Source organism: Nanorana parkeri, unplaced genomic scaffold, assembly GCF_000935625.1.
Source record: "Nanorana parkeri isolate BGI_ZX_2015 unplaced genomic scaffold, ASM93562v1 scaffold1128, whole genome shotgun sequence".
NCBI classification, from domain to species: Eukaryota; Metazoa; Chordata; class Amphibia; order Anura; family Dicroglossidae; genus Nanorana; species Nanorana parkeri.
The window spans coordinates 136,331-162,019 of NW_017307396.1; the positions used below are offsets into that span (position 1 = coordinate 136,331).

The following is a 25,689-nucleotide window of genomic DNA, read 5'->3' on the forward strand; positions in this document are numbered from 1 at the left end:
TGAGGGGCGGGCTTACGATGACTGTAATGAGGGGCGGGCTTACGATGACTGCAAACGGGCAGTGTGCGCGTGCGCACACCGGCCTGTTCGCCAGTTGTCGAACCAGCAGGCCACTGACTCACCGAGAATCGTACGATTCCCGGCAGGTTTTCTAGCCTGCTGGTTCGACGGAAGACGTGCGACCGTACAGTAGAAACGGTCGCACGCCTTCCATGCACTGCACGATTTTCGTACGATCGCGGGATTTCCTGCGATTCTCGTACGAGAATTGTGCAGTGTATGGGCACCTTTTAGACTCTGCTCCTTTTCAGTTTGAGTACAGTTAATAGAAACACCTGAAAAGTGATGGTTTCTGTATTTGGTTGTATGTGAAAAAACTATGATCCATATGAATTGTCAGCTTAGTCATGTTTAACTTTATATACACTGGTACACCAGCGATGTGCTACTATGTAACCACATTTAATGCACATTTTTTTGCCTTTTTGTTTTTGTAGAGTCATTGCCTACTGTTAAGCATGTGGCAGTATGACTGCAAAAAAAAAATTAAAATGCAGACAATTTTTTAATAACGGGTAGTTGTGGGTTTTTTTTTGTGCTTATAGTACTTTTTTTCATATCATCCACTTAGGGCTTGCAATTTCTATCCAAGATGATAGCTGACAAACAAATCTCTGTTCAGCACAAAACAGTCTACAAAGATGGAACGATCGTTGTTCAGGTTTTGCTCGATAACATTGATGTTGGAGAGGAGGTGGCAAAAAAAGGTTTTGCAGAGAGATGCAAGTTGCTAAACTCTCCAAATGGCACCAGGGAAACGCACGAAGTTCTTCCAAACCATGAAAAAAGCCTCTTTTCATGGCCTGTCAGGATTGTAGAGAGACTCCCTCAGCGTGAGCCAAAGTCCTTGCCTGTAATTAACCAATATGTCCCTGAACAGAAAGTATCTGAACAACAGGGAAACCATGGAAGGAGCACATTTCAAGCAGTAAGGTAATCCAAGCGTTTTCTGCTATTCATTTTACCAGCAGTTTGTATCTATTATTTTTTTTAATCTTTTTGGTCATTTTGGTTTAGGTTGTCTAATGAATTTAATGGCTTGAAAATTGACCAGATGAGTTTGGATGAGAATAAGCAACTAAGGGACGAGAAGGAGAGCTTGATGCAAAAGTTGAAAACCCTAGAATTGCATGTGCAGAAGGTTAATCTTGATATAAAGGTACATTTACATATCACACTAATGTTTGTTTTGTTGGTCTATTATATTTGGCGATGATAAGTTGCCTTTATGTATAAACTGCCCTGGAACATTGCCACATAGATTTGTGGTGTAAAAGGCCCTAGAATTTTATATAAGCCCTAAGAGTTTAACTTTTATAAAGTTGTGCTTAGACAATTTAAAGTCAGTAATGCTCGGTTGGTGGCTAGAGCTTAAGCTTTAAGGAAGCTCTTTATGGTTTTAAGTTCTTAGAGGCTGTCCCATATGCTCAGTTTCACTTCAGAATGTTGCAGCTCAATGTTCTAGCTGCATGGGACAAACCGATCCAGTCCCTGGCCCTCCCCATTAGCTTGTTCTGGAAGACGAGGCTTGCCTTTAGTGTGGTGAATCTCCAACTAAGTGCTGGAATCGGAAGTCTTAAGACGTCCTGCCCCTCCCCCCGCTCATGTAAGAGGTAATTCCATTTTCTTAAATTCACCTGGCAATGTGGAATTACACTTTAATGGCATGGCTGTTGGGAGGGATAGAAACATGCCAGTATCGGTGATGTCCATGAAAAAATTATTTCAAAAGCAAAACGTGTCCCTCACCTAAGGATACTGACGGAAAACTAGGGATTTCCTGGAGTGGTAGGGGTTATATAAGATCACAGCTTCTGGCCAGTGTCCAGTCACCAGATAACTGCATATTACCCAGCCGTCTATAAATTTCCTGTGTACTGTAAGATCAAGAAAAATGTAGTTGTGTATGTATACATTTTGCATTGGTTATTTAGGTTTACCTCTTCTTCTGTTTCTTTTGTCTTAAAGAAAGAGAGAGAACTCTCTGAGCAAACAATTCTTGGACTTGAATTAAGCTTGAAATCTGCAGCAGGAACCAAATTAAATGTCTTAACAAATAAGATTGCCGAATTGAGAACTCTTAGGTGAGATGCTTTTGTATTAATTTGTGTGATTGTAAAGTGCACTTTTAAATTAATACATATTATATAGACTATATTGCCATAAGTATTGGGACGCCTGCCTTTACACGCACATGAACTAGAATGGCATCCCAGTCTTAGTCTGTAGGGTTCAATATTGAGTTGGCCCGCCCTTTGCAGCTATAACAGCTTCAACTCTTCTGGGAAGGCGTCCACAAGGTTTAGGAGTGTGTCTATGGGAATGTTTGACCATTCCTCCAGAAGTGCATTTGTGAGGTCAGGTACTGATGTTGGACGAGAAGGCCGGGCTCGCAGTCTCCGCTCGAATTCATTCCAAAGGTGTTCTATCGGGTTGAGGTCAGGACTCTGTGCAGACCAGTCAAGTTCCTCCACCCCAAACTCCCTCATCCATGTCTTTATGGAACTTGCTTTGTGCACCATGCTGCTGAGCCGATGTGCTCAGCTTTGTGTGCAGCCATGCTGGAACAGGAAGGGGCCATCCCCAAACTGTTCCCACAAAGTTGGGAGCATGAAATTGTTCAAAATGTCTTGGTATGCTGATGCGTTCAGAGTTCCCTTCACTGGAACTAAGGGGCCAAGCCCAACCCCTGAACAACAACCCCACACCATAATCCCCCCTCCACCAAACTTTACACTTGGCACAATGCAGTCAGGCAAGTACAGTCAGTCAGACAGAGAAGCGTGATTCGTCACTCCAAAGAACACGTCTCCACTTCTCTAGAGTCCAGTGGCGGCGTACTTTACACCACTGCATCCGACGCTTTGGTGATGTAAGGCTTGGATGCAGCTGCTCGGCTATGGAAACTCATTCCATGAAGCTCTCTACGCACTGTTGTTGTTCCAGTCTGAAGGCCACAGGAAGTTTGGAGGTCTAACTATTGACTCTGCAGACAGTTGGCAACTTCTGCGCACTGTGTGCTTCAGCATGTGCTGACCCCGCTCTGTCATTTTACATGGCCTGTTGTTCCCAGTTGCTTCCACTTTGTTATAATACCACTGAGGCCCCATTCACACTGCACAATTTGCAAATCGCGCAATTTGCATTTTGCGCGATATCGCGCAAATGCTTGCATTGAGCAAGCTTGAATCGCGGCTAAATCCGCTCCAAAAAGGGTCCTGCTGTAGCGACCCGCGACAGCAGGACCCTTTGCCCCATTAAGAAGCATTGGAGAGTGATATCGCGGGAATTACCGCACGATAAATCGCTAAGTGTGAACGGGGCCTAACAGGTGACCGTGGAATATTTAGTAGCCAGGATATTTCATGGAACACCTGAATTAAATGATTTGGACGGTTGTCCCAATACTTTTGGCAATATAGTGTATGTAGGCCGAATGTGTGACTTGGTGTATTTCTACTTTCTTGCCAAATTCAGATAAAACCCATTTATACTAGTTACATGTTTCTCATTCACATAGCATAACTTAAAAAAATTGCTGCTTGCAAGAAACAATGCTCAAGTCTGGAATGCAAGTCTGGGTGGGTAGTGTTTACTGTAATTAACCCCATCTTTACTGTTTTGGCACATCTTATCAGTTGTAAACTAGATTTAAACATGGTCTGTCCAATCAAAGGGTTAAAAGATCTTGAAGTCTTGTAAATTAATTAGGGGGGAGCTTAGTCTGTCAAGTCTTTCTGTGAGTGACAGACAATTTCCTTTTACTGAAATCGAGAGAGAACCTAGCAAAGGCCTGCTAAATAGAGATATCTAAAAGGTAAGAAATATTTTCTAAAAACATTTTTTTAGATATACTGTGTGAATAAGAACCCATAACGATCATAGAATGGGACTTCTCATTTTTTATTTCAAATGTGCAAGTACACTTTAAACATGGTAGGTCAATGTGTGAAACTTATCAGGTCCCACCACCTGCAATTCAACCACTTTAGTACTGGAACGTTTTTTATTTTTTTGTTTTTTATTTTTTTGGATGGGAAATTACTCCAATCTTTTCCTGAAAGTAAAAGCCCTGTAGAGGGAAAAAAAATTATAGTTGAATTTTGTTTTATTCTGCACAATATTTGCGGTTGTACAGCCACCAAGGTCACTGAACAAGCTTTGCCTGCTGAAAAAAATTAGTTATCAAGATCATGGCTGCAGTAGCAGCTATAATCTTGGTATAACCACGAGAGGACCAGGACATACAAGTATGTCTTATGGTCCTGAAGTAGTTACCTACAGACAGCTCACTCCAACAGCCAGACTTCCTGCACTGCTCCAAATAAGCCGTTCTTGGGAATTCACCTGGGAAAGTGAAATTGTTGGCTTGAAACATCCTGATCTGGTATTTTTTCTAGGCCGAGGTATGGTGTGCACTTGTTAAATGTCAAGGAAGAACTCTTGATTGTTTAGTGTTCTCCCTTTGAAAAACCATGACTCGTGTTTTCTTTGAGTTGATGGGTAGTGCCCATGTTGCACTGTGTTCTCCAGCACTTTCAGGATTGGAGAGACTTTACAGTCTTGTGGGCCTCCCTCTGTTGGGGATGACATGCGGTCATATGCATACAACAGGAAGTTAAACTCCGCGTCATGTAGAGGAGGGTTCTAGTTTTTCAGCCAGTTTAATGAAGTATATGTTGGCCTGGCAGGTGTACTGTTCTTTTTCCTATTCATCTTTACACTGCAGGTGTTCTCTGTTTATGAGCTCTTGATGACATCATATGCTGGATCAGATGTTATTACATGCCGGACCCTCACCTTGGCATTTTGTTCAGCATGTGCAGTTGCTGCAGGACGCCATACAGCTCTAGCGCTGTGTTCTATTTTGGTGTAATCCTGTCCCTGAAGATCCTATTTGGTGGGGTATGCTAACTGGGAGGGAGGGGATTTGGATGGGGCAGTCTCTGCCTATCTGAGGTTCAGGTAAGTCAAGGCTGGCCCCTGCTGGAGGTCTCCCTGTTCACGCTTTTTCCAAGTTTAACAAAGTGAGCGTTCAAACCTCAGCAAATGCTATCTGCGGCTGCAAAGTTCTTTTTAAGCCTCCTTCTGACCTGTGGACCCCTTTTGTTATAGTTCCTTATTGGCGTATGTTATGTTTTCTCATGGGCCTGTTTGCACTGTTGCCCGTCCCGCTAATGTGACTGCACATTTCATTTGTGCCAAGAATTAACTGTGTCTTGTGATTTACCATCAAGAAAACAGTATTTTTGTCTTACCTGTGAATTACATTTCTTGGAGTATATTGCTACAAAACCGAGGTAGGCTGGGAGTGGGAGGGTTTATACAGGGCTGCCCTAGCAGTTTAAAGTAACCTTAAAGGCAAAAATAAATTTCCCTCCCCCCAATGTAAATGTTAGCACTTACCTTAAATGATGTCTCTTTTTCCGATCTTCCTCTTCTTTCCCCATGTTTTCATCTGTCCCTCCAGCGGTGTGACGTCACTCCGATCCAGCGCTGACTGCTCTGTCTCTCCGATCCAGCGGTGTCTGCAGGCGGGTGCACGCGGCCATAGACATACCTTGCGTCTCTGCTCGTCCCCCGGCCGAGAATCGGAACTGCGCATGCGCCCGCCCCAAGATCCTTTGCGGCCGTACGAGCAGTTCCTGATTCTCGGCGCGGGAACGAGCGGCGATAATTGGGTAAGTTTAAAATGATTGTAAGCGGTTTTTTAGCAGTACATATAAGCAAAAAAAAAACGGAGGGTTTAGAACCCCTTTAAAGTTTTCCTCTGATGTATTCCGAGAAATGGATTTTACATTGAAACCAAGATCATGTTTTTGGTGCCCAGTTATCCGTTCGCTTTCTACTTTGAGGAGTGTGGAGGAGAAAAGTCTGTGTATCTAGTGGTTGGTTGTTTTTCTCCTGGGTACATCTAAGGGCAGCTGGTTGTATAGACATATAGTAATGAAGCTACTCCTTTATTGGCAGTGCTACTTCCAATGTTTTATGGTGCACGATATTTATGGAAATGTTTACTAAAAAGATTTATTTTTTTTTAAAACACAAAGTACCTGCTTTTTTGGTAAACACTGTGGCACTCAATGTCTATAAGCAACTTTTTCAAAGCTTTTACAACCCATCAATTTAGAGTAAACAGCCAATTAAGGCCCTAGAATAATTGCACTCATTCATGGTGATGCCTAAAGGTCCCCACACACCTTACGATAATCGTGGGAAATCCCGCGATCGTACGATTATTGTAAGGTGTGTGGAAGCCGTGCAACCTCTACTACTGTAACTATGTACGATGTTCGGTGGGTCTGTAGCGTGTTCGTAAGATAAAAGCCGGACGGGCCGGTGTGCGCAAGCGCACACTGCCCGTTCGGCATTGCGGTCATCGGAAGCCCGCCCCTCAGGGGGCGTGGCTTGCGATCATCGCAAGATAGGCAGATCGTACGTTTTTTTAAGTACCTTACAACCATCGCAAGACAAAAGTATTGCGATGGTTGTATGGTGTGTTGCCAGCCTAACAAGTGGCGCAATCACTGTTTACAAGTTAGGTCATAAATATTCCCATTATTGATTTTATGTTCAGTTTGAATTTTTTTTTCTTTGCAAAGCTGTTAGTAATAATTGTTGACTGAGATGATGCCGCCCGGAACTGCAAAATTTGGTCTGGTCATCAAGAATTCTGTTAAAGGGACCCAGGAAATGGTTTAACTGCAAGAATGTTGCTTATTTTCCAAACAGCCCTTTTTCTTTCTCTTATTTTGTAATTGTCTTCTTGATATGCTGATATTACAGAACTGATTTTCTCTTTATTTAACAGACTTGATAATACATGTATGAGTTTGGCTGATGATCTGTTGGAGGCTGTGAAGGTTGTCAGCGAGGAACAACTCTCTGCTCCATCTACTTTAAAAAGTCTAGAGGATATTTGGAGAGAGTACGACCTGGCACAAGAAATGATCCAGGCTTGCAAAGATGTGGTAATGGCTTTCTTTCCTTATAGGAGCCTGTTTGCAAGATTTTTACTTATATTATAGATATTTTCAATTAAAAATAAAACGAATATCATTATAAGCTATACTTGTGAAGACACTAATGAGCTGGGGAAATATTTCACCATATCTCCAGAAGTATGTTTTTGACTAATTAGTCTAGAACCTTGGTTTACAACTGGTGGGTCATGACCCAAAAGTGGGTCGCGACCCAGTGTTTGGTGGGTCCCCGTGTGACTTCCACTTTTTTAGGTGAGGGACTCCTCAGCCTCCCCCTAGCGCAACACTGTCAGTTCTTGCGAGAAGCAGCCATTGAAAATATGCTGCCCGACCCTACGTGTCAGCTTGGGGTGCGGTGGGCAGGAAGTACGGCCAAAAGGGAGCCCCATCCATACATTTATTGTTTACAGCTCCCTAACGTACCCTGCAGAGGGGCCTGAACTGCAGTGAGGTCACATTCTGGCTCCCAGCACCTCTACAGGGCATGTAAGGGAGCTAAACCAGCAATGCACATATAGATGGAGCTCCATCACAGCCAGGAGCCCACACTCGACCCCAGGCTGAGAATTCAATCCAGTTCTCCTAAGGTAGGGAGACTGCAAAAAAGGAGTGTGGGGGAGTGTGAGAGAATGTCTGAGTGTTTTGAGATTGTGTCAGTGTTTTTGAGGATCCATTCACACTAATACAGTGCAATAATCACACAGTTGCATGCAATTAATGCATTGTATCACGCAAACGCATCTACTGCATGTTCTGGTGTGGAAGGTGTTTTGCATTGCCATTAATGTAAGTGACACCCCAAACGCACCTCCCGCCCACAGTCCGATAGCCTGCACCTGAGTGCCTGGTACAGCATTGCAGTGCGACTTGGGTCGCGACTAAATGACCAAGGACAATTTTGGGTCCTGAGGTTACACAGGTTGAGAACCACTGGTCTAGAAGATAACTGGAGTAGGGCCTCATTGCATAAGTCTTTAAGCTCCAGCCGTGAATTTGTGCAGCAAGAATCTGTGGGCTCTTGCGACCGAAATTGAAGGTGATTCCGGACAGCTTAGCCTATATAAGCAGCTGGCATCCAGGGGTAGTTACCAGTTTCTATGCTTAGGTAATCACTCCATATGTGATTACATGCAAACATGGGTGAAGAGCGGTCAGCCTGTCATTGCTTTGAAAAGGCTGAGTGGCCACAGATGTCCAGAACCACCAGGGTTTCCTGCTTTAAAAAGGAACTTTACCCATATCTTCAAAATAACAACAATGGCACCTTTTAGAAATGTTAAGTAATGACAATCTACAAACAGATTTGTCTAGATAATTGCAGGCTTTTTATTTTTTGCATATATTTATTTTTTCTTTTCTTACCCAGTCTTCTTGCAATAGCCATTGTAACTAAGGGCAGGTTAGTCGATCTCCCTTTACTTCCTGGAACTCTGGCACATGTGACTAGGACATGTGACCATGCACATCTCGGAAGGAAAATGCCTTTCCCTGAGATCTCATGAGATTACAGAGATTTCCCAGCATTCCCAGAATGCAATGCTTGGGCACGATTAATCATTTGTGCCAAAGTGGACCAGGAAGTGGGGAAAAAAATTGGATGTAATATAAAAATGTTTAGCTAATGAATGTAAGATGATTTCATATCAGCATGCAGAGCTGTATGCTGATGTGATTTTTAGTCATAGGGGGTAAAGGTCCACTTTAAGAATCCACAGATTCTTGCTGCACTAATTCACAGCAAGGCCTGACATCCTTGTGTGAAAGACTTCAGTTTGGATATTATTTAAAAAGTCACAAAGTGAACATTGCTGAACCTTAAGGGCCATGTGTAGAAAAAAAGAAGAATTGGCTGAGGGGTTAAAATGGAAAGAAATTCTGTTAAGCCATGTAGAGTAAAGTCCCTTTTTCAGTTCCCACCTCTTTTTTAAAAAGTTTATGCTGGGTTCAACCCGCACGTGTCGTGGTTCCAGGTTGCAACTCCTACACAGCTTATCCTATGCCTCACAGTAGCACACAAAGAACAAATGGTAGTCGTGCAGCTACCGGTACCTTTTTTCTTTGTGTGCTACAGGCGAAAAATGGAGCAATTTAAGTTGAAGCCTATTTCACACACATACTTAGGCCCCGTTCACATTGCGCAATTAGCAAATCGTGCGATTTGCATTTTGCGCGATATCGCGGAAATGCTTGCATTGAGCAAGCGAGAATCGTGGCAAAATCCGCTCCTAAAAAGGGTCCTGCTGTAGCGACACACGACCCGTGACAGCAGGCCCCTTTGCCCCATTGAGATGCATTGAAGAGCGATATCGCGCGGTAAATAGCTGCGATATCGTGGGAATTACCGCGCGATAAATCGCTCAATGTGAACGGGGCCTTAATAAACACAGTGAAACAAATCTTTTATATGCTTTTCGTGCAGAAATTTGTATGCTATAGAGACATTGAATTTTAAGGCTAGGGGTCAGATTGCAAGATGGCAGTAGAACCATAAGAGGTTTTAGCTAGTGTCCTAGGAGGATGGATGTCTTTTCTTTAGGTCTGCTGTGTTAAAGACTAACCTATTTTTTTATGGCCTCCCTCCATATTTTTTTTCAATGAACACTCTTCTCTACATCACTGCTGGAGCTTTGTTCCTTTGCAGCTATCCAGTGCTGTTATTTAGAGTAATGCATCTTAGCCCTGCTGGACTGGACATTATGGGGAAAGCCTTGAGGCGCTGTATTCCGCATGGATCACTTCCCAGGCTTTGTTTCGGGCCCAGAGCCGCTGGCATTGCACCTCATTTACATGGGTTCCAGGGCACCTTTTATTCCCGCTTTCCACTTGTTTTGTTATGGAAAGCGTTTATGTTGTGGGACTGCTGGCAAACAGCCACACAGAACTTCGATCTTTGATCCATTTCTGCTGCCTGCCTACTTTGGTCACCATCCAACCCTCCCTTGCTACCAGCTGTTTACATTTCATGAGTAATGAGCTGTAGCTTGCGGTATACTGAGCTTAGGGTAACGGGAGGATGCTAGTTTGAGTCCTCCCGTAACCCTAAGGAGAACTATGGGGAAAAACACTGACCCCATAGTTCTCCTTTAAGCCTATATGTTGCCTTACTGCCAAGCGGTCACATCCTGTCTGACTCTACCAGCCAACTTTCTTTTATGCTTGCAGTTCACCTGCTGGAGGTGCGAACATCTGCAGCCTGGATTCAGGTCGCACTCTTCTTTTATAGTATGTTCCAGCCTCAGAGTCCTCATCAGCTCCTTTTTTAGGGCAGGAATCCGGCCACACCTTTCAACTGAAGTCTCTACCAGAGTTGTGCAATACTTAATGGCTCAAGTTACCCAGTCCACAAGCACATTCTCTTGCCGGTTTTGTATCTTGTGTATTTAGTCATTGACTGATAAACTAACATCTGAGGAGGTAGCCCCACTGCAAGAGTTAGTTTTGCAATTCCTGGAGTACCTCTTTAACTGACCAGACATTACAGCAGTTTGGATGAATCCTGATCTTTCAGAAATGGTCTCTTCAACCAATTTATCATTTAGAGTATCTGGGTCTAATCCTGGACACGGCTCTGGCCTGAGTGTTCTTCCACATGAGAAACTTAAGACTCTCCAGTCTCAGGTTTGAACTCTGAAGTTCAGTAGTTTTCCAACTCTCCGCTTTTGCATAAGAGTCCTAGGTCTGATAGTAGCCTCTTCCTGGGCTGTTCCATACATCTACAATGCAATATTCTCTCATGGTTGAAAAGGAAGATCTGCTTTCAGAACCGATCGATTTGTCTTGTGCCAAGGACCAGGTTGTTCATTGCTTGCTAACTCAGGATTCAGGCTCTGGGATTGGTGAAGACCTTACCACCTGTCTTTTGGAGGATCCTCAGAATATATGCCTACCTGTCGGGCTGGGGAGAAATCCTGGGCTCCCTGTTGGTTCAGGAAACTTGTTTTTTTGGAGGAGTCTCCTCTTTTATTCAACACCCTGGAACTTAGGTTGATTTGGCTGTCTCTACAGCGTTGAACCGTCTTTGTGGTGGTTCATCCAAACCAGATTTAGATGGACAATGCCACAGGATTGGCGTACAGCAATCATCGTGGAGTAACCAGAAGCTCACTGTGGCAAGAAAGGTAAATTGCATCCTGTCCTTGGCAGCACTTCATGTTTTTTAGCCTTTTTCTTTCCAGGTGTAGACAATTGGCAGGCAGATTTCCTGGATCCAGGAGAATGGTCTTTAGACCTGGATGTGTTCCAGGACCTGTGCCACAGGTGGACAATACTGGTTTTGGACCTTCTAGACCCCAGGTTCAACATCAAACTGGACAGGTTTTTCTCCAGGTACAGGGATCCTCTTGTGAAAGAAGTGGATGCTCTGGTGATTCCGTGGGATCATTATTCCCTGATCTATGCCTTTTCTTCCTTGTCTGCTTTGCAGGATTGTGATGGAGAGGTTTCCGGTGATCTTCTTTGGTCAGGGACTGGCCCAGTCTGGTGAGACTCCTTGCACATGCTTTGTAGGCTCTTCCAGATCATCAGGATCTTTTGTCACAAAAGATTTACCATCCTCATTCATGGCAACTGGCTTTAATGGCATGCCCGTTGAAGCCCTGTTTTTTAGATACTGGAATCTCTGAAATTGTGATTCCTACAATGCCAAAGACTAGAAAGTCTGTTACTGTGAAAAATGAGGTTTCATGATCCCAAACTGAGTGACAGGAGAAGTTTTGTTGCACACACTGCCATCCTCTCAGGTTTAATCAAGCAGAACCGGTTAAACCGTACTTGTCAATGGTCTGCAAAGCCTCAAAAGACTTCAAATTATGCCATGTTGTAAATGGCTGTCCTAAACAGCGTTAACCCATGTCGTGGAATGCCAGGACTTTTAATAAAGCTCTATAAAAATCGACATTAAAACATTTAAGGAATGGTTGAAAGAAATGTACATCCTTGTCCGATAGAGAGATTTCTCTCTCCATCTATATATCCTCTAAATCCTTCTATGACCACACTAAGTGAAGAGCATGTCTGTGCTGTAATGTCCAGAGGATGGATTGGTCATGTTGCATCTCCTAGGCAATGTGTGATCTGTGTCAACTAATTTTTATTCTGTGCAATAATATGCTGGTTGTGAAAGTGTAAAACATGACCATCTGGATATAGTAATGCATTTAGAAAATATGGCCTTGAGGGAGTGTCCACTGAAAATAGATTGCTGTCCCACAAGCTGGTAAAATCTCTGCACAGGGTGAGGATGAGTGCCATTGTCTCATTCTGGTGGCAGCAGCGGGATCATTGGACATGGAAGGCATGCTTCACTTAGGGTGGAAGCCCAGACTCTCCTGTCAACACCACTATAAATGGTCAGGTTTATGTCCTTTCTATCTTGTTTGAGGCCTTTCACTCCTTGATTAAGACCTTTTGTACATGGAGTTTTTCATGCAGCCCGACTGTTAGTGCCCGTGAGATCTGAATCTTGTTCTCTCTGCACTTCAAAAATGCCCGTTCACTCCATTCCTCTCTACTACCATCCAGAAATTGGTATCCCTTGTGGCCATCACCTTTTGTGAGGTGACTGTCTGAACTAGCAGCTTTATCCTCCAAGAAACCCTTTTTGGTTTTGCATAGAGAAAAGGTGGTTTGGAGGCCCGGGTCTTCTTTCTTTCCCAAGGTAGTTTCTTACTTTCCCCTTCACCAGGAAATGGGTTTTTCTGCCCCTCTGTCAGGTTCCATTTCACCAAGAGGAAATTTCCTTCCGTTGTATGGACGTGACTCAGACTGTGAGTCTTTCTTTCTTTCTTTCTTTCTTTCTTTCTTTTTTTTTTTTTTAACATGCAGTTAAATCTTTTCCTCAGCGTCCATTGAGGGACACAGGTCGCATCCCACTCTCACCCCTGTGTGTCTATGATGATGCTCTTGGTGCCGATTTGCTATAGAACGGAGTCTTTCTGGTACTAGGAGGGGTCATCTCAGGCTAGCTTACATTTTTTTTTGTCTGTGTCCTATCCTCTTGTAAGCAGCAATATAACCCGAAGGCAACAAAATTTAGTGTCTCTGTGGACTCCAAGAAAATGATATTACGGCTAGCACAAAAATCCTATATTTTTAGCTCTTGAGCACTGCGGCACGACTGGCTCCTTGTGCGGCTTCTCCCTCACCCAGTGTGTACAATTGCAAAAGGCTGGTATCAAATGAAAGTCACGTACTTACACTGTATGCATTAAATACAAATCAATACATTATGTATTGATGACTACATAGCTACATTAATTTGGTTCATGTTTTAAGGCTGAAAAAGCACTGGAATCTGTTTGGTAATAACTGGTGCATTGTTGTCAGCCATTAGCAATCCGGTTATAGCCACTTTCACGAAGATCTGTACTTAGGGACATCTATAAATAGGTGAAAAGAAAATGGTGATGCTTTTGTTAAAATTATTTTGTGACTGAATTTAAAAAAAATGATATTTCAAGGATAAAAGCTAATTTTAGTACTGTGCTTTTTTTTTTACATGTTGTTTGTTCTCAGGTAGAGTTAGACCTACTTATAGACAAACGGAACAAAATCCAGGAAACCCTAAATTCTTCAGTTGATGACTTCATTGTTGAGGTTGAGCAACTGCCACTAGATGAACATCTGACAAAGCTGCAGGTATGAATGTGAAACGTCCCCTACTCTTGTATGGGGTGGCACAGCATGGCATCTTTGTATGCACGCCAAGGTGTTGTCCCTTTTTGGACATGAAGGGTTCTATTTATAAAGGCTTTCACACAACTTTCACCTATGATTCACAAATTTTTCTAGTGGAATCCTATTAGAAAATTGTGTAAATTATGAGTGAGTGGTGAAGAGTTTGGAGAAGGCAGGAGAAGTGAACCATCTAGGCCAAAAAAGCTGAACTGGAAATTGAGCTGAAGTGTTGAGTTTATCCAAATCAGCTATGTTGTCCTAGATTGTTCACTTCTCCTGCCTTCTCCAAACCCTTGACCCTTTAGCGAATAGACCTGTAATTGTTCCTTGTGGGTAATACCATTGCACCAAGATTTGCCTCTAATCTTTGCTTATTCTGCATGTTTGAGCTATTTGTGTTGTTTTTTATCTCTCGTTTCCTGACTTATTTTTAACTCTTTTGCTTCAACGGGCATAAGTACTATGTCCATGGAAGCAGGGAGCTGTAAGCATATTCCTGGCTGTTAAAACACCAGGAGTGTGTTTACACTCCCTCAGCCAACTGTTGGCTTTCATGTAAAAGTCGTTTAGATCGCCATAAAACTGCTAGATCGCTTTCACAGTCTTCCCCACCCCTCTCCATTGACTGATCTTTCCTCTGCTGAATGAACCTGGAAGCATCGATTTTGTTACTTCTGGGTTCTGTGCTGTCATTTCCCCAGCCACGGAGGCCAGGGAAGAAGCTGATCAAGCACAACCTGTGTTTTATCAGCTTCATTGAACTGTTATTAGCCCCCTATGTGATAGTTCAAGCTGCATTGACACCTAGGTGTCAGTGTTTTTGCGTATGGTTTTTGCCTAGCGTGTTTTTGCAGTGTGTTGCAGATTTTTACGTGCATTAGAGACGAGCACATGAAGATGCAAGTTTTGACTGGCAAATCGAAACCATTGCAGACAATGGGGAAACGCATGTAAAAACGCGGATACAAATATGGGTTGCTCGTTTTATAGGTTTCTCTATTGCAGTCTATAGGGCCAAAGGCACACAAAAATGCCCCGAAAAAACTCAAACTTTTTTGAGTGGCAGGCGTTTTGCAGCTTGCGACAAAACACCTAGGTGTAAATGGGGGGACATTTAAATTAATGGGAATTTAGGTGCTGTGCATTTTGTCGCACATATTAATCGCCTAGGTGTGAATGGGGGGCCTAAATGGTAAAATTTTTTTTTTTTTAAAAGCCCTGTTGGGTGCATCTACCTATGAAAACGATTGTGCCACATGTTGGGAATTGCCACGCACACTGGAGTGAGAGCAGTATTTTTAGGGCCATTATTCACTGCTAACTTTAAATTGATGACCAGGCTTTTTAATGTGTCTCCTATGGTCAATCTGCGGTTACCCAAGTTTTTCACTATTTCATGGGGCCTGCAATTTTGAAGCTTGACATGTTTGAGATCTATTCACTTGACACAACCTCATCTTTTAAATTGTACCAGAAAATTTGTTTTTTTTTTGTTTTTTTTATTGTGCTTGTGTGCACTAAAATAAATTTGATTGCATTTTGAAAATTTGGGTTTGAAAAACTGTTCCGCTATTATTGTGTGACATAAAAATTGCAACTGCTGTTCATGACAGACAGGCGCCAGATGGGACAAGGAGACTTCTAAATATCGTTCGACATATAGAAATTCACCACACTCCTTTACGTCTATCTCCTAGATGCTGAAAAAGCGTTTGATCGGATCCATTGGGGTTATCTGAGTGCAGTCCTTCAGAAATTTGGATTTCTGGGTGTGATCCGTACGGCAATCCTCTCCCTTTACTCATCACCTAGCGCTAGGGTCCTTTCTTCAGGCCATCTATCTGACCCATTCTCTCTCACAAATGGTACAAGACAGGGATGCCCACTTTCTCCAATTATATTCGTACTGTTGATGGAACCTCATCTTTAGCTCATCTTATTCGTACAGACCCTGATATCTCAGGGATCTCGATAGGCCCCATTAATCACAAAATTGGCCTCTTTGCCGACGATGTCATACTAATCCTCACATCTCCCCATAGGTCACTACCAGCTACATATTCTCTTATCTAAATTTAGTGAGGTTTCCTACTATAAACTCAACACTACTAAATCACAAATCCTGGACTTTCATATTCCCACTCCTCTTAAAACCCGACTTACATCCCAGTTTCAATTCTCCTGGATGTCGACCTCGATTCCATACTTGGGTATCCAAATTCCCAAAAGGTCGTCCAATTGTTTTACCTTTCATTACAAACCTCTCCTTCAACAGCTCCCTGTAGACCTTAATAACCTGTATCTCTCTCCATCAGGCAGGATTGCAGCATTCAAAATGTTAATTCTACCCAAAATATATGTTTTTTGGACCGTGCCTTTTTAATTCCACCCACTTCCTTCAAGACCCTCCACCACCAACTTCTACACTTTATTTGGCGTGGGAAGTCTCCAAGATGTGCAGCTACTCTCCTTTACAAAAATAAAAAGGCTGGGGGATTGGCATTCCCTAACCTGCTCCATTACCATAAAGCAACCCTCTTGGACCAAATTCAACACTGGTGTAAACCTTCCCCTAATAAGCTCTGGGCCCAAATGGAACTTACCTTATTACGGGCGGAATGCTCCATTGATATCTTACTGTCTCATAAATTCCACACGGCTGTGCAGGAACCTCCATACCAATCGATTAGAGCGTCCCTTACAGTTTGGAGAGCTCTTCCACTTACATTCATGTCTACTACATCTACACTAAACCTCTATACCCCTATCACAATTCTCCACCGCATTATCCCCCACATAAATCTGAAGAGCTGGATGAGACTGGGCATTAACCACCTAGCTGACCTCTATGCTCACAATACATTGAAATCTATGAAACATCTAACTGATCAATATAAACTCCCTATGACCGAATACCATTGCTACTTTCAAATTACACATCTACTCCGTAAGCAGCACATTCCATCTATTGTTCCAATTGACCGAAAACTATACAAATTTCTGGGTAGTCCTCAACGGTCTCTAGGGGGCATTGCGTTATTCTATGCTTATTTAGGGGATAATAACTTATTTTCCAAGTCTCCTCAGATGATAAAATGGGAATGTGAATTGAGTACTACCATCTCCACATCTCAATGGCAGAAAGCCTTTCAGGTATCCTACAAGACATCTTTATGTGCAAACCACTGGGAACTTTATTACAAAATAGTTAACAGATGGTATCTTACACCCTACAAATTATCAAAATTTTCAATTCAAAATTCCCCACTATGTTGGAGAATGTGTGGAGAGGTGGGTTCCTTAGCTCACGTTTTTTGGCACTGCAAATCACTCCGATCCTATTGGAATCAGGTTTTCCATCTTATTTCACAGTTCACAACCACTCCGGTCACACCATCTATTACTCTGGCACTTCTACACATCGATCTGGATACCTTCCCTATTTCCTCTAGAACAATCATTTCACACATACTTTATGCTGCTGTCCTATTGATTGCACGTAAGTGGCGCACCTCTTCCCCTCCAAATGTCTCGGAAGTTGTCGGTCTAACCAATCTCCAATGCTCTTATGAACGCGCATTCTCCTATATAAATCATAGATACTCTACGTTTTGTCGGTACTGGGAAAAATGGCTCCTCAAGCCCTTCTGTGCATTGTGACCTCATTGAGTTTGCTTGTTTGGTTTCACATTCATACTGACTCTTTAATTGATGCACACATATAATCCCACCCTCCCCTCCTTTACCCTTACCTTCCTCCCCCCCTCTTTATGATGTTTATTATAGTTGCATTTCTGCAGATCATATAGAACGCCAGCCTTGTGTTTCATACCTTGTAATTCTTTATACTCTTGACCTGTTTTGTTGAAACACATGTTATAGCTGTACAAGTAATATTACTACGTGTCATTGTATCTGCACACTGGCTACTTTGTTGTTCGAACTACTACAAAATTCAATAAAGATATATTGTTTAAAAATTGCAACTGCCACCATTTTATTCTAAAAGGTGTCTGCTAAAATATATAATTGTGTGGGGCTTATCAAATTAACATTTTCAGGCGTAAAATGTGCATTTTAACAGGTCCAAAAACAGCTCTGCCGGCCAATGGTAGCGCTTCATTCCTGAATAGCATACGGTTTCATTTTTATTTATGATTTTGTCACTTTGCAGTCTTGATTTGCAAGCCATGGTGATACCCTGACCTAGATTTCTTCCACTATGGAGCACCTATTGTTGCCTAGAACAGGCATCTCTGCCATATAGCCAGTCCTTTTTCATTTTGGTTACTGTCCATTTAAGTTATTGCTCTACATTTTCAGTAATTGCTCAGTTCATTTCTGCACCTACTGCTTTTAGGGCTTGTGTGCCTACATATCCGATCATGTCAAAACTTTTTTTTTTCCCCCCATACCAAGCCATAGGAATGCAAAAAAGCACCTTGATGTAGTTTTAGGTCAGAAGCTCCTTCAAAAGATCTCGGAAACCGATCGTACTAAAATCAAATGCATGTTTAATGCATGTGAAAGTCTGTTGCATTTTCCCATTTAAACAAAAGCTTGGTCTGCTGTTCTTAGCCATCTTGGTTGCCATAAGAAAACAAGATAATTAAGGTTTCTTTTGCCTGCAAGTCCTTCGTGCTCCGGGATGGGGAAATTGTGCCCACTACTCAAAATATACACTTCCAATTCATATATGTAAAGTGTTGCTTCTAGGACTTCTAGATTCTTAAAAATCTGCTTTCATTACAAAAGCCATAAAGAAAAACTAAAACCTGACTGGTTTCATATCAATGCAGTTTGTTTTTATGTAATGTATGATGACCAAACTCAGAAGAAAGAAGTATGCCTTGTTTAATTCAATTTTGTAAACTTGTTTTTTCTTTTGCAAAGATGCTATCGGATTCTCTAGAAACTCTATACGGAACCTCTGTTGATTGTGAGGTTTCAGATTCCGTGTTTCAAGAATTTTATGATTGGAAAGAAGCAAGATTGTTGACCTTTAACACCGTGAGGAATGACACCAATAGTTCTCTTGCCGTTCTCTGCACATGGTTCTCTGATGTAAAACAGGTATAACACTGGCTGGTTTCGTAGTCTCTGTGTCTAAGGCAGGGTTTTCCAAAATATGAGTATTACTATTGTTACAATGCATAGCAGCTGGTAGAAAGCAGATTGTATAGAACACAAAGGACAAACAATTCAGGTTTATTTTCTTTTGCAATACCTCCTTATAGGGCAGGTGAAACCTGATCTTGTTTTTAACCCTTTTATGACCACACTAGTTATTACTGCAAATGTAAAATGCTTCTTGCAATGAGAAGGTTAATTTAACCATGCAGCACAGAGCTAGGAATGTGCAACTGTGTGTGTTCCTAGTTCCCATAGTCACTGTCGATCAGAAAAAGTAGCGCTAGGGTTATTGTCAAGTTAACTGATTCACACCAATGCTGCTAAACTTGGTCTGGGTGTTGAGCTTAAAAAAAAAATCCCTCTGGTTGTTTTAGAGACTGCAACATCTGTGAATCTCTCTGAAGGCAGATGTGCATACCTTGTTTCTTTTTAACCCTTTCGCTGCCAAGCCCTCGAACATTTTTCAAATCAGCTGGCCAAGCCATTTTTGAATTTTCTGCAATTTTTTCCTATTGATTTGATTTTCAACTGCTGCGTTGCTAGCGTTTGTAAAAGACCCCCCAAACCATATATTTTCTGAAAGCGCAGGCCCGGTAGAATAAAAAGATGGTGATACTAAATTTGTAGGCCCTGCGATAATTGCGCAAATGTTTCTCAAATTAATATTAAACCGATAAAAATACACAATTCAATTGTTAAAACACACCAAAATCAGTATCCGTGCACAAAAAAAAATATTTTTTGACTAAATCTAAAAGATAAAACTGTATTGAGTTAATAAATAACAAATATTAGCAAATTTGTAATTGCGCCTTTTTGCGAAAAGGTAAAAAAATGAAGGAAGGGACAGGTTAGAGACTCTGTAAATTTTTAAGGTGGCAGTATTACAAGATATAGCTAAAATTATATTGCACCTAAAGTGTAGGTAAGGTGATATGCGTAAACTGCAAAAACTGGCCTTCATTTTTGTATGGCATGATTACACTGGCACTCATCCATTGTATATGCCATAGAATATGACCTGATTGAAGAATGACAACTGCTAAACTCTTAAAAGTAATACCGTATAAGCCGAGTTTTTCAGCCCATTTTTTTTGCTGAAAAGTGCCCCCCTCGGCTTATACTCGAGTCGGCGTCTCGAGCTGGTCAGGTTTCTTCTTACTTACCTCGCCGAGCAATTCTGTCAGCAATATGAGTATATTGACCTAGTTGTGTTTTTACTGTTTTAATCTGCTAGTTACATAAAAATCTAAGAACAATTACTGTTGGCCGTTCCTTTTTGCCTTTAGCTTTTTGATTTGGCGTCAACTGCATCCCTGGGCTCTTCTGACAATGTGGTGGTTATTGATAGCATTATAGAAAAGGTGGACACTGATGTTTCAAAGGAGTTGGAAGTCTCACTCAAGGTATGTACATGAAGATCATGTTTATGTACATTTACGTATTCCTTAATTTGTTTTTATTTTTGTGTATTAAAAGCAGCTTTATGTAGATTTGTTTGTGATGACATGTTCCATTGGAATGAGCTAAGCGAACAAAAAAAAGTAATTGCATTTTTTTAAATGCAGGGACCCAATCAAAGAGAACAAGAAATAATAACAACCACGTACAACAATGTTGTAAAGCAGCTCAAAGAAGAGATTTGTCTTATTGATGTCATCAAATCAAAGTATTTATCCAGTGTTGAAGTAAGTATTGTTGTTAGGTTGCACTCAGAACATTTAAGCTGGAGTGGACTTGGATTATCCAGAACAAAAAAAGCACAAAAATCAGATTCATATGGGCAAAATGTTGACCTTTACTCCAGTTTTCCCAAAGTAATTTTCCAGGACAGCATATAAGAGAGACTGCGCCCACCAAAAAACAGGCAACTCCTAATCTGCCATTAGAAAAGTGCCTTCACGCTAGTTACAGGGGCTTTCCAGATTATGCTCCCATTTTCCCTCAGGGATAGCGGACCCTGATGGGTAGCATGGCTGGGTCCTTTCACACTTGGGATCCCCCACCTCATTTTTAAGGCCTCAAGGTTTCTTCACTGGAGGCGGAGCAACCATTCTAGCTGGATTTGTGGAGCTCTCCCTCCGACATGTTGCTCAGGATCCCTGCCTAGCAGACTTTGTACTTGCTTGCCTTCTATACTTTCCTCTACCTTGTGCCAGTCCACCCACCCCGCAATGGAGGGAGAAGGACCCTGTGGGTCTCAAAGGCACGCCTTGCGCGTTGGTGCACATGGCCTATGAGAGCACTGCGCCATGCATCCAGCTTTGCCGGCTTCTTCTGGGATCTGTAGCAGTCCTGCCCCCATGGTGGCTTAGTTCCAGTAACCTCTTTCCGACACCTGGGTATGATGCAGTTCTGGCATCCCTTGGGGGAGGGTTTGGGCATGCAGCGAAAAGAGGAGACCATGTCTAAGCACTAGTATCCCCCAGCAGCAAGCATGGTGGATGCCTATGGTTAAGATCTTTTATATGCAGTGTGATGCAGCTGTGTCTACTGCCTGTACAGATCTAGCTGATCAAGGCAACTTCCACTCCCATGGTAGTTGGGAGCAGTAGGCTCTCCTTCCTTCCTTATTCCTTACTGTGGGTGGGCAAACACAGTGAATTCTCCTCAAGGAGGGGTGTTACTGTTCCCCAGAATATAAAAACAATCATTCCGGGTTGGCCCAGTCTAGGAGCAAAATATGCACATGTTGTAATGCTAAATTGACAGCTTATTGGTCAAAACCATTGTTGGTTCTCAGTGGAATCATCAGGATTGTTTAATGGCCTTGCCATTTCTGCAGGAAGACAGGTCGGCAACTCTTCAATCTTTATGTCCATTACAACAAGATTTTAGTCCGTAGTAAGCAAGCCCTGTGATCACACCTCTGTCCCTGTTTTGCTACTGCTGCTCCTTTTCATTTAGCTAAAGAGCTGGGTAGTTTGAGGGAGACAAAGGAGGCCCTATTCTCATCCTTTGATTTGGAAGAAGAGTAATTCAGGGAGGTTGATATAGAGGGGATGAGTTCTAAATTCCTGTTGCTTTCAAAAGGAACAGCTGAGCTTCTAACAGCTGTCTCAAACCTTAAAGGGTTCATGGAAGAAGCTTCAGTCCACGAAAGGATGTACAGGGGTCTTCTAGGCAGAAAGGGCTTACATTTTCAGTTCACACTCGAGGACATAATAAAAAGTAAATAGCAGAACTAGGTTTTTTTTCCCATTTAACCTCTAAGTGTAGATCTTTGTTTGCGTAGGAACATTTGAAACTCTGATAAATGACCTAAACTAGGTAAGATATTGAAAAACATGGCCCTTTTGTTTTAGGATATGGGAGCACTAAAAGAGCAGATGAAAAAAAAACTAAAAAACAGAGGCTCTTAGAAAAGCTTGGGAAGCCAGATCAACAAACTTTTTAAACCAACACTGGCCGAAACCAGTGCAGCAAGACAGCTGCACTCCCGTTTGGAATCAGGAACCAAAATATTTTGGTTCTGTCAAAAGTTCTGTTGCAAGCATTGCAAATGCCTTGGCAGTCAATTACGTTTTCAACCTCTATCAAGGCACTTGTAAATGCCTCTAGGCAAGCTCCGGCGTTGCAGGGGGGCAGAACCGGCGGGAAATTCAAAAGTAAAATATAGAAGGAGAGAAAATACTGAGATAATCAGACCGCCAGGGAGGTTAAAGCTCATCAGCAACTATCTAAATTGGTTTTCCTGATCAGCAACTGTGGCACTTATAAGCAGCTACTTGGATTGGTTTTCTTCCAACCAAGGTGGTGTAATGTGCTCAGGAAATGGATCCTGTATGGACACTCACTGTCGGGTCCCGGTCCAAGTGGCTCCAGGTCAGGTCACGTTCCGGGTGGCTCGGCGGCCATGTCGGGTTCCGATCAGAGCCGCTGTGCGGGGGCGCACACGAAGGGGGCATTCCGTCAGCATCACTAGGCCGCACAGGCGCAGATGCCCTGTGACCCCTGTGTCATTATCCCTGACATTCCTGGAGCACTACCTGTATGTGCAGTTTCTAGCATATCAAAGTGACCAGGAAGACATTTGATGTTAAGCCAACTGTTATCTGCCTTCAGTACCATCAAGGGACCAATGTCTGTCTTGACTAGTCTTTTTCCAGATGCCCCCTGCCTCTCACTCTTTAGTGAAGGCCTTTATGCAGGTGTCACGCTTGTTCCACCTACACACTCTGGTGTCTCTGTGGACTTAGCTTTGTCAGCACAGGCCACCCTTTGAACCTTTGGTTGAAATCCCGTTGGCCTTATTCTCTCGCATGGTGGCCTTCCTCGTAGCCATCATTTCTGCCAGGCCTGTTTCTGATTGGCAGCCTTGCCTAGGGTCTAATTCCATTCTAAGGTGCTCGGTTCCTTCCACATTAACCAGGATATTGTCCTACCATTCTTATGTCCTGCTCCTGAAGAAATTTCTCTTCACTGTTAGACATGGTTCAGGCCTGTTTAGCTCTTTACTACTACTTCCATCCACAAGGCATTCTACTGCTTCATAATTCCTGGAGATCCCTATATGGAGCAGTTGGCTTCTCATTCCACTATTGGTGGGTAGATTTTGTGAATTATCACTCAGGCCTCCCTTTGGTGGAGTGTTATGCATGTCTGTGTTTATGATCAAGCTCTCTGTAATGATTTGCTACAAAACTGGGGCATTCTGTTGGCTGGACTATTTTTTTGTTTGCCAGTCCAATCTTCCTGTAGGCAGCATTATAACCCAAAGCTGAAAGACTTCCTGTGTCGCTCAGTGGGCTCCAAGAAAAGGATTTATGGTGGGTGCAAAAATCCTTTTGCTGTACTCTGTTTATAATGTGACAAAGCAATGGGAAATTTGTTTTTCTCAAACATAGATTTAACTTTGTAAGAATATTTTCAGCATTTTGTGCACAAATGTGTTTCGTTTTTGGCTTTTTTAATTGAATATGAAATGTTTAACTCTTTTCATAAACATTTGATTTGTAAATTGTTTTACAGTTCAAAAAGAATATTGTACAGTGGGTCAATACGAATCCTAATGTAGATGGTTTAATGGCATTTAAGAAGACAATTAAACGACTAAAAAGTCAGCTGAGGTGGAAACTGCTAGAAAGTAGCAACATGGAAGAGGTATTGAATAATTTTTTATGATATACATGTAAAATAGAACAACTTGATCAATTTTTCCTTTTTCTTTTTTTTTTATTTCCCTTGCCTGCCAATAAGGGGATTCACACTTTGCACAAATATGTCATGCAATGCATGGGGTACTAGTGCAGTTGATAAAATGTATTTTTCTTTATATATCACTAAAGTGCCTTTTTATAAAAAAACCTCAAACAATCAAGATGCCATTTCCCCCAATAAATCTGAAACTACATGAAACATGTTGTCCTGTGCTTTCTCATGATGCTAACTTGTTTTGTAGTCAGATGAATACAACAAAACTGTCCACAGTGAATTGAAACTTGACATCGCTGGGCTAAGGAATAAGATATTTTATGAAATACAACATGAACAAGAAGAATATGTGAGTTATATTTTATTCTACTAACTTAATGGCTAAATCTACCAAAATCTGTATATCAAAATCTCCCTTTTCATTGTTTCCTGCCAGTCTGTTCTTTTGGCAGTCTTTTTTTTCCTTTTTAGCAGCGAAAATAAATACAATTTGGGAGTTTTCAGAATTAAACATATTTTCAGTTTGACTATTGCCTCTTTTGCTACTGCAACACTGCGTATTATGGCGTGGCAGTATCAGGATGTAAACAATCTCGTAGCTGCCATGATTTGTTTACATTTTAAAGAAATTGGTTCAGGTTCTTTAATTGAAGGCTGTAAAGCCACCCAATCACTTCTACATGTACATCCTCCCATCTGAGCCCTGAAGCAATCTGCTTTGAGCACTTTTGAGGTTTTAGAACGGTCAAGCAACTGTTCATGTAGGGGCAACCAAGGAATCACTGCGCAGCTGAGAGGAATGATTCTATGACCAGTATTTTTGGTTAAAGGAAAATATGGAATGAGTGAAATGCACTCATCCCATTAAAGGAGAACTATGAGGTGAGTGCTTTTCACTCACCTCATAGTTCTAGCTAGGGATGTCCCGATGCCACTTTTTCAGGCCCAAGTACTTCCCCTCATGTACTTGCTGATACCAATAACAGATACTTTTTCTTAAAGGGACCGGTGACTTTAAATGATCCATAGTACCACTATATATTATGTACTATGGATCATGATTTAACCTATTCATGTTAGCAGGGGAGAATTGTAAATCTATTGTTGCAGTGCATTCTATATGTAGTATATAGTACATGTACCTATAGAGTGCACTGCAACAATAGATTTACAATTATCCTCCGCTAACATGAATGGATTAAATGATCCCTAGTACATGGCTACATACATATCATTTAATCCATTCATGTAGAGCTGCAGCTAACGATTATTTTCAAAATCGATTAGTTAGCCGATTATTGAGTTCGATTAATCGGATAAACAATAAAATACATTTTAAAAAATGGCTCCAGTGATGGCCTACTAGTTTGTATCGAGTATCGTATGCTTCTGAGATCGGGCCTGTCTATCGGCGGCTGTCATCCCCCCACACCTGCTCCTCCTTACTACACCTCCCTGTGTCCCTGTGCGAATCGTGGATGTGGGCGGGCGGTGAGTGTGAGGCGGGAAGGAGGTGCAGCGTGTAGAGCGCGGATGCGGGCGGGTCTGGCAGCGGTGGGCGCGAGTTGGGGAGGAGGCGCGGCGCGCAGCGTTTGTGGACCCGTGAACAGGGCCAACTGATCGGAAGCCGATTAATCGATTATTGAAAAAGTTGACAACTTTTTCAATAATCGATTATAATCGA

General features: G+C 42.2%; 1 protein-coding gene across 1 annotated transcript in view; it reads left to right on the top strand.

Annotated features, from left to right (window-relative positions):
* STK31 (serine/threonine kinase 31) overlaps positions 1-25,689 on the top strand; it is a 72,471-nt gene that overhangs the window by 20,679 nt on the left and 26,103 nt on the right. The window contains 12 exon segments of the mRNA XM_018568032.1: positions 632-893; positions 1,078-1,092; positions 1,095-1,219; positions 2,029-2,144; positions 4,951-5,025; positions 6,872-7,031; positions 13,557-13,679; positions 18,612-18,791; positions 20,141-20,257; positions 20,420-20,539; positions 23,823-23,954; positions 24,253-24,354. Coding sequence (XP_018423534.1) covers positions 632-893; positions 1,078-1,092; positions 1,095-1,219; positions 2,029-2,144; positions 4,951-5,025; positions 6,872-7,031; positions 13,557-13,679; positions 18,612-18,791; positions 20,141-20,257; positions 20,420-20,539; positions 23,823-23,954; positions 24,253-24,354 — 1,527 coding nt within the window.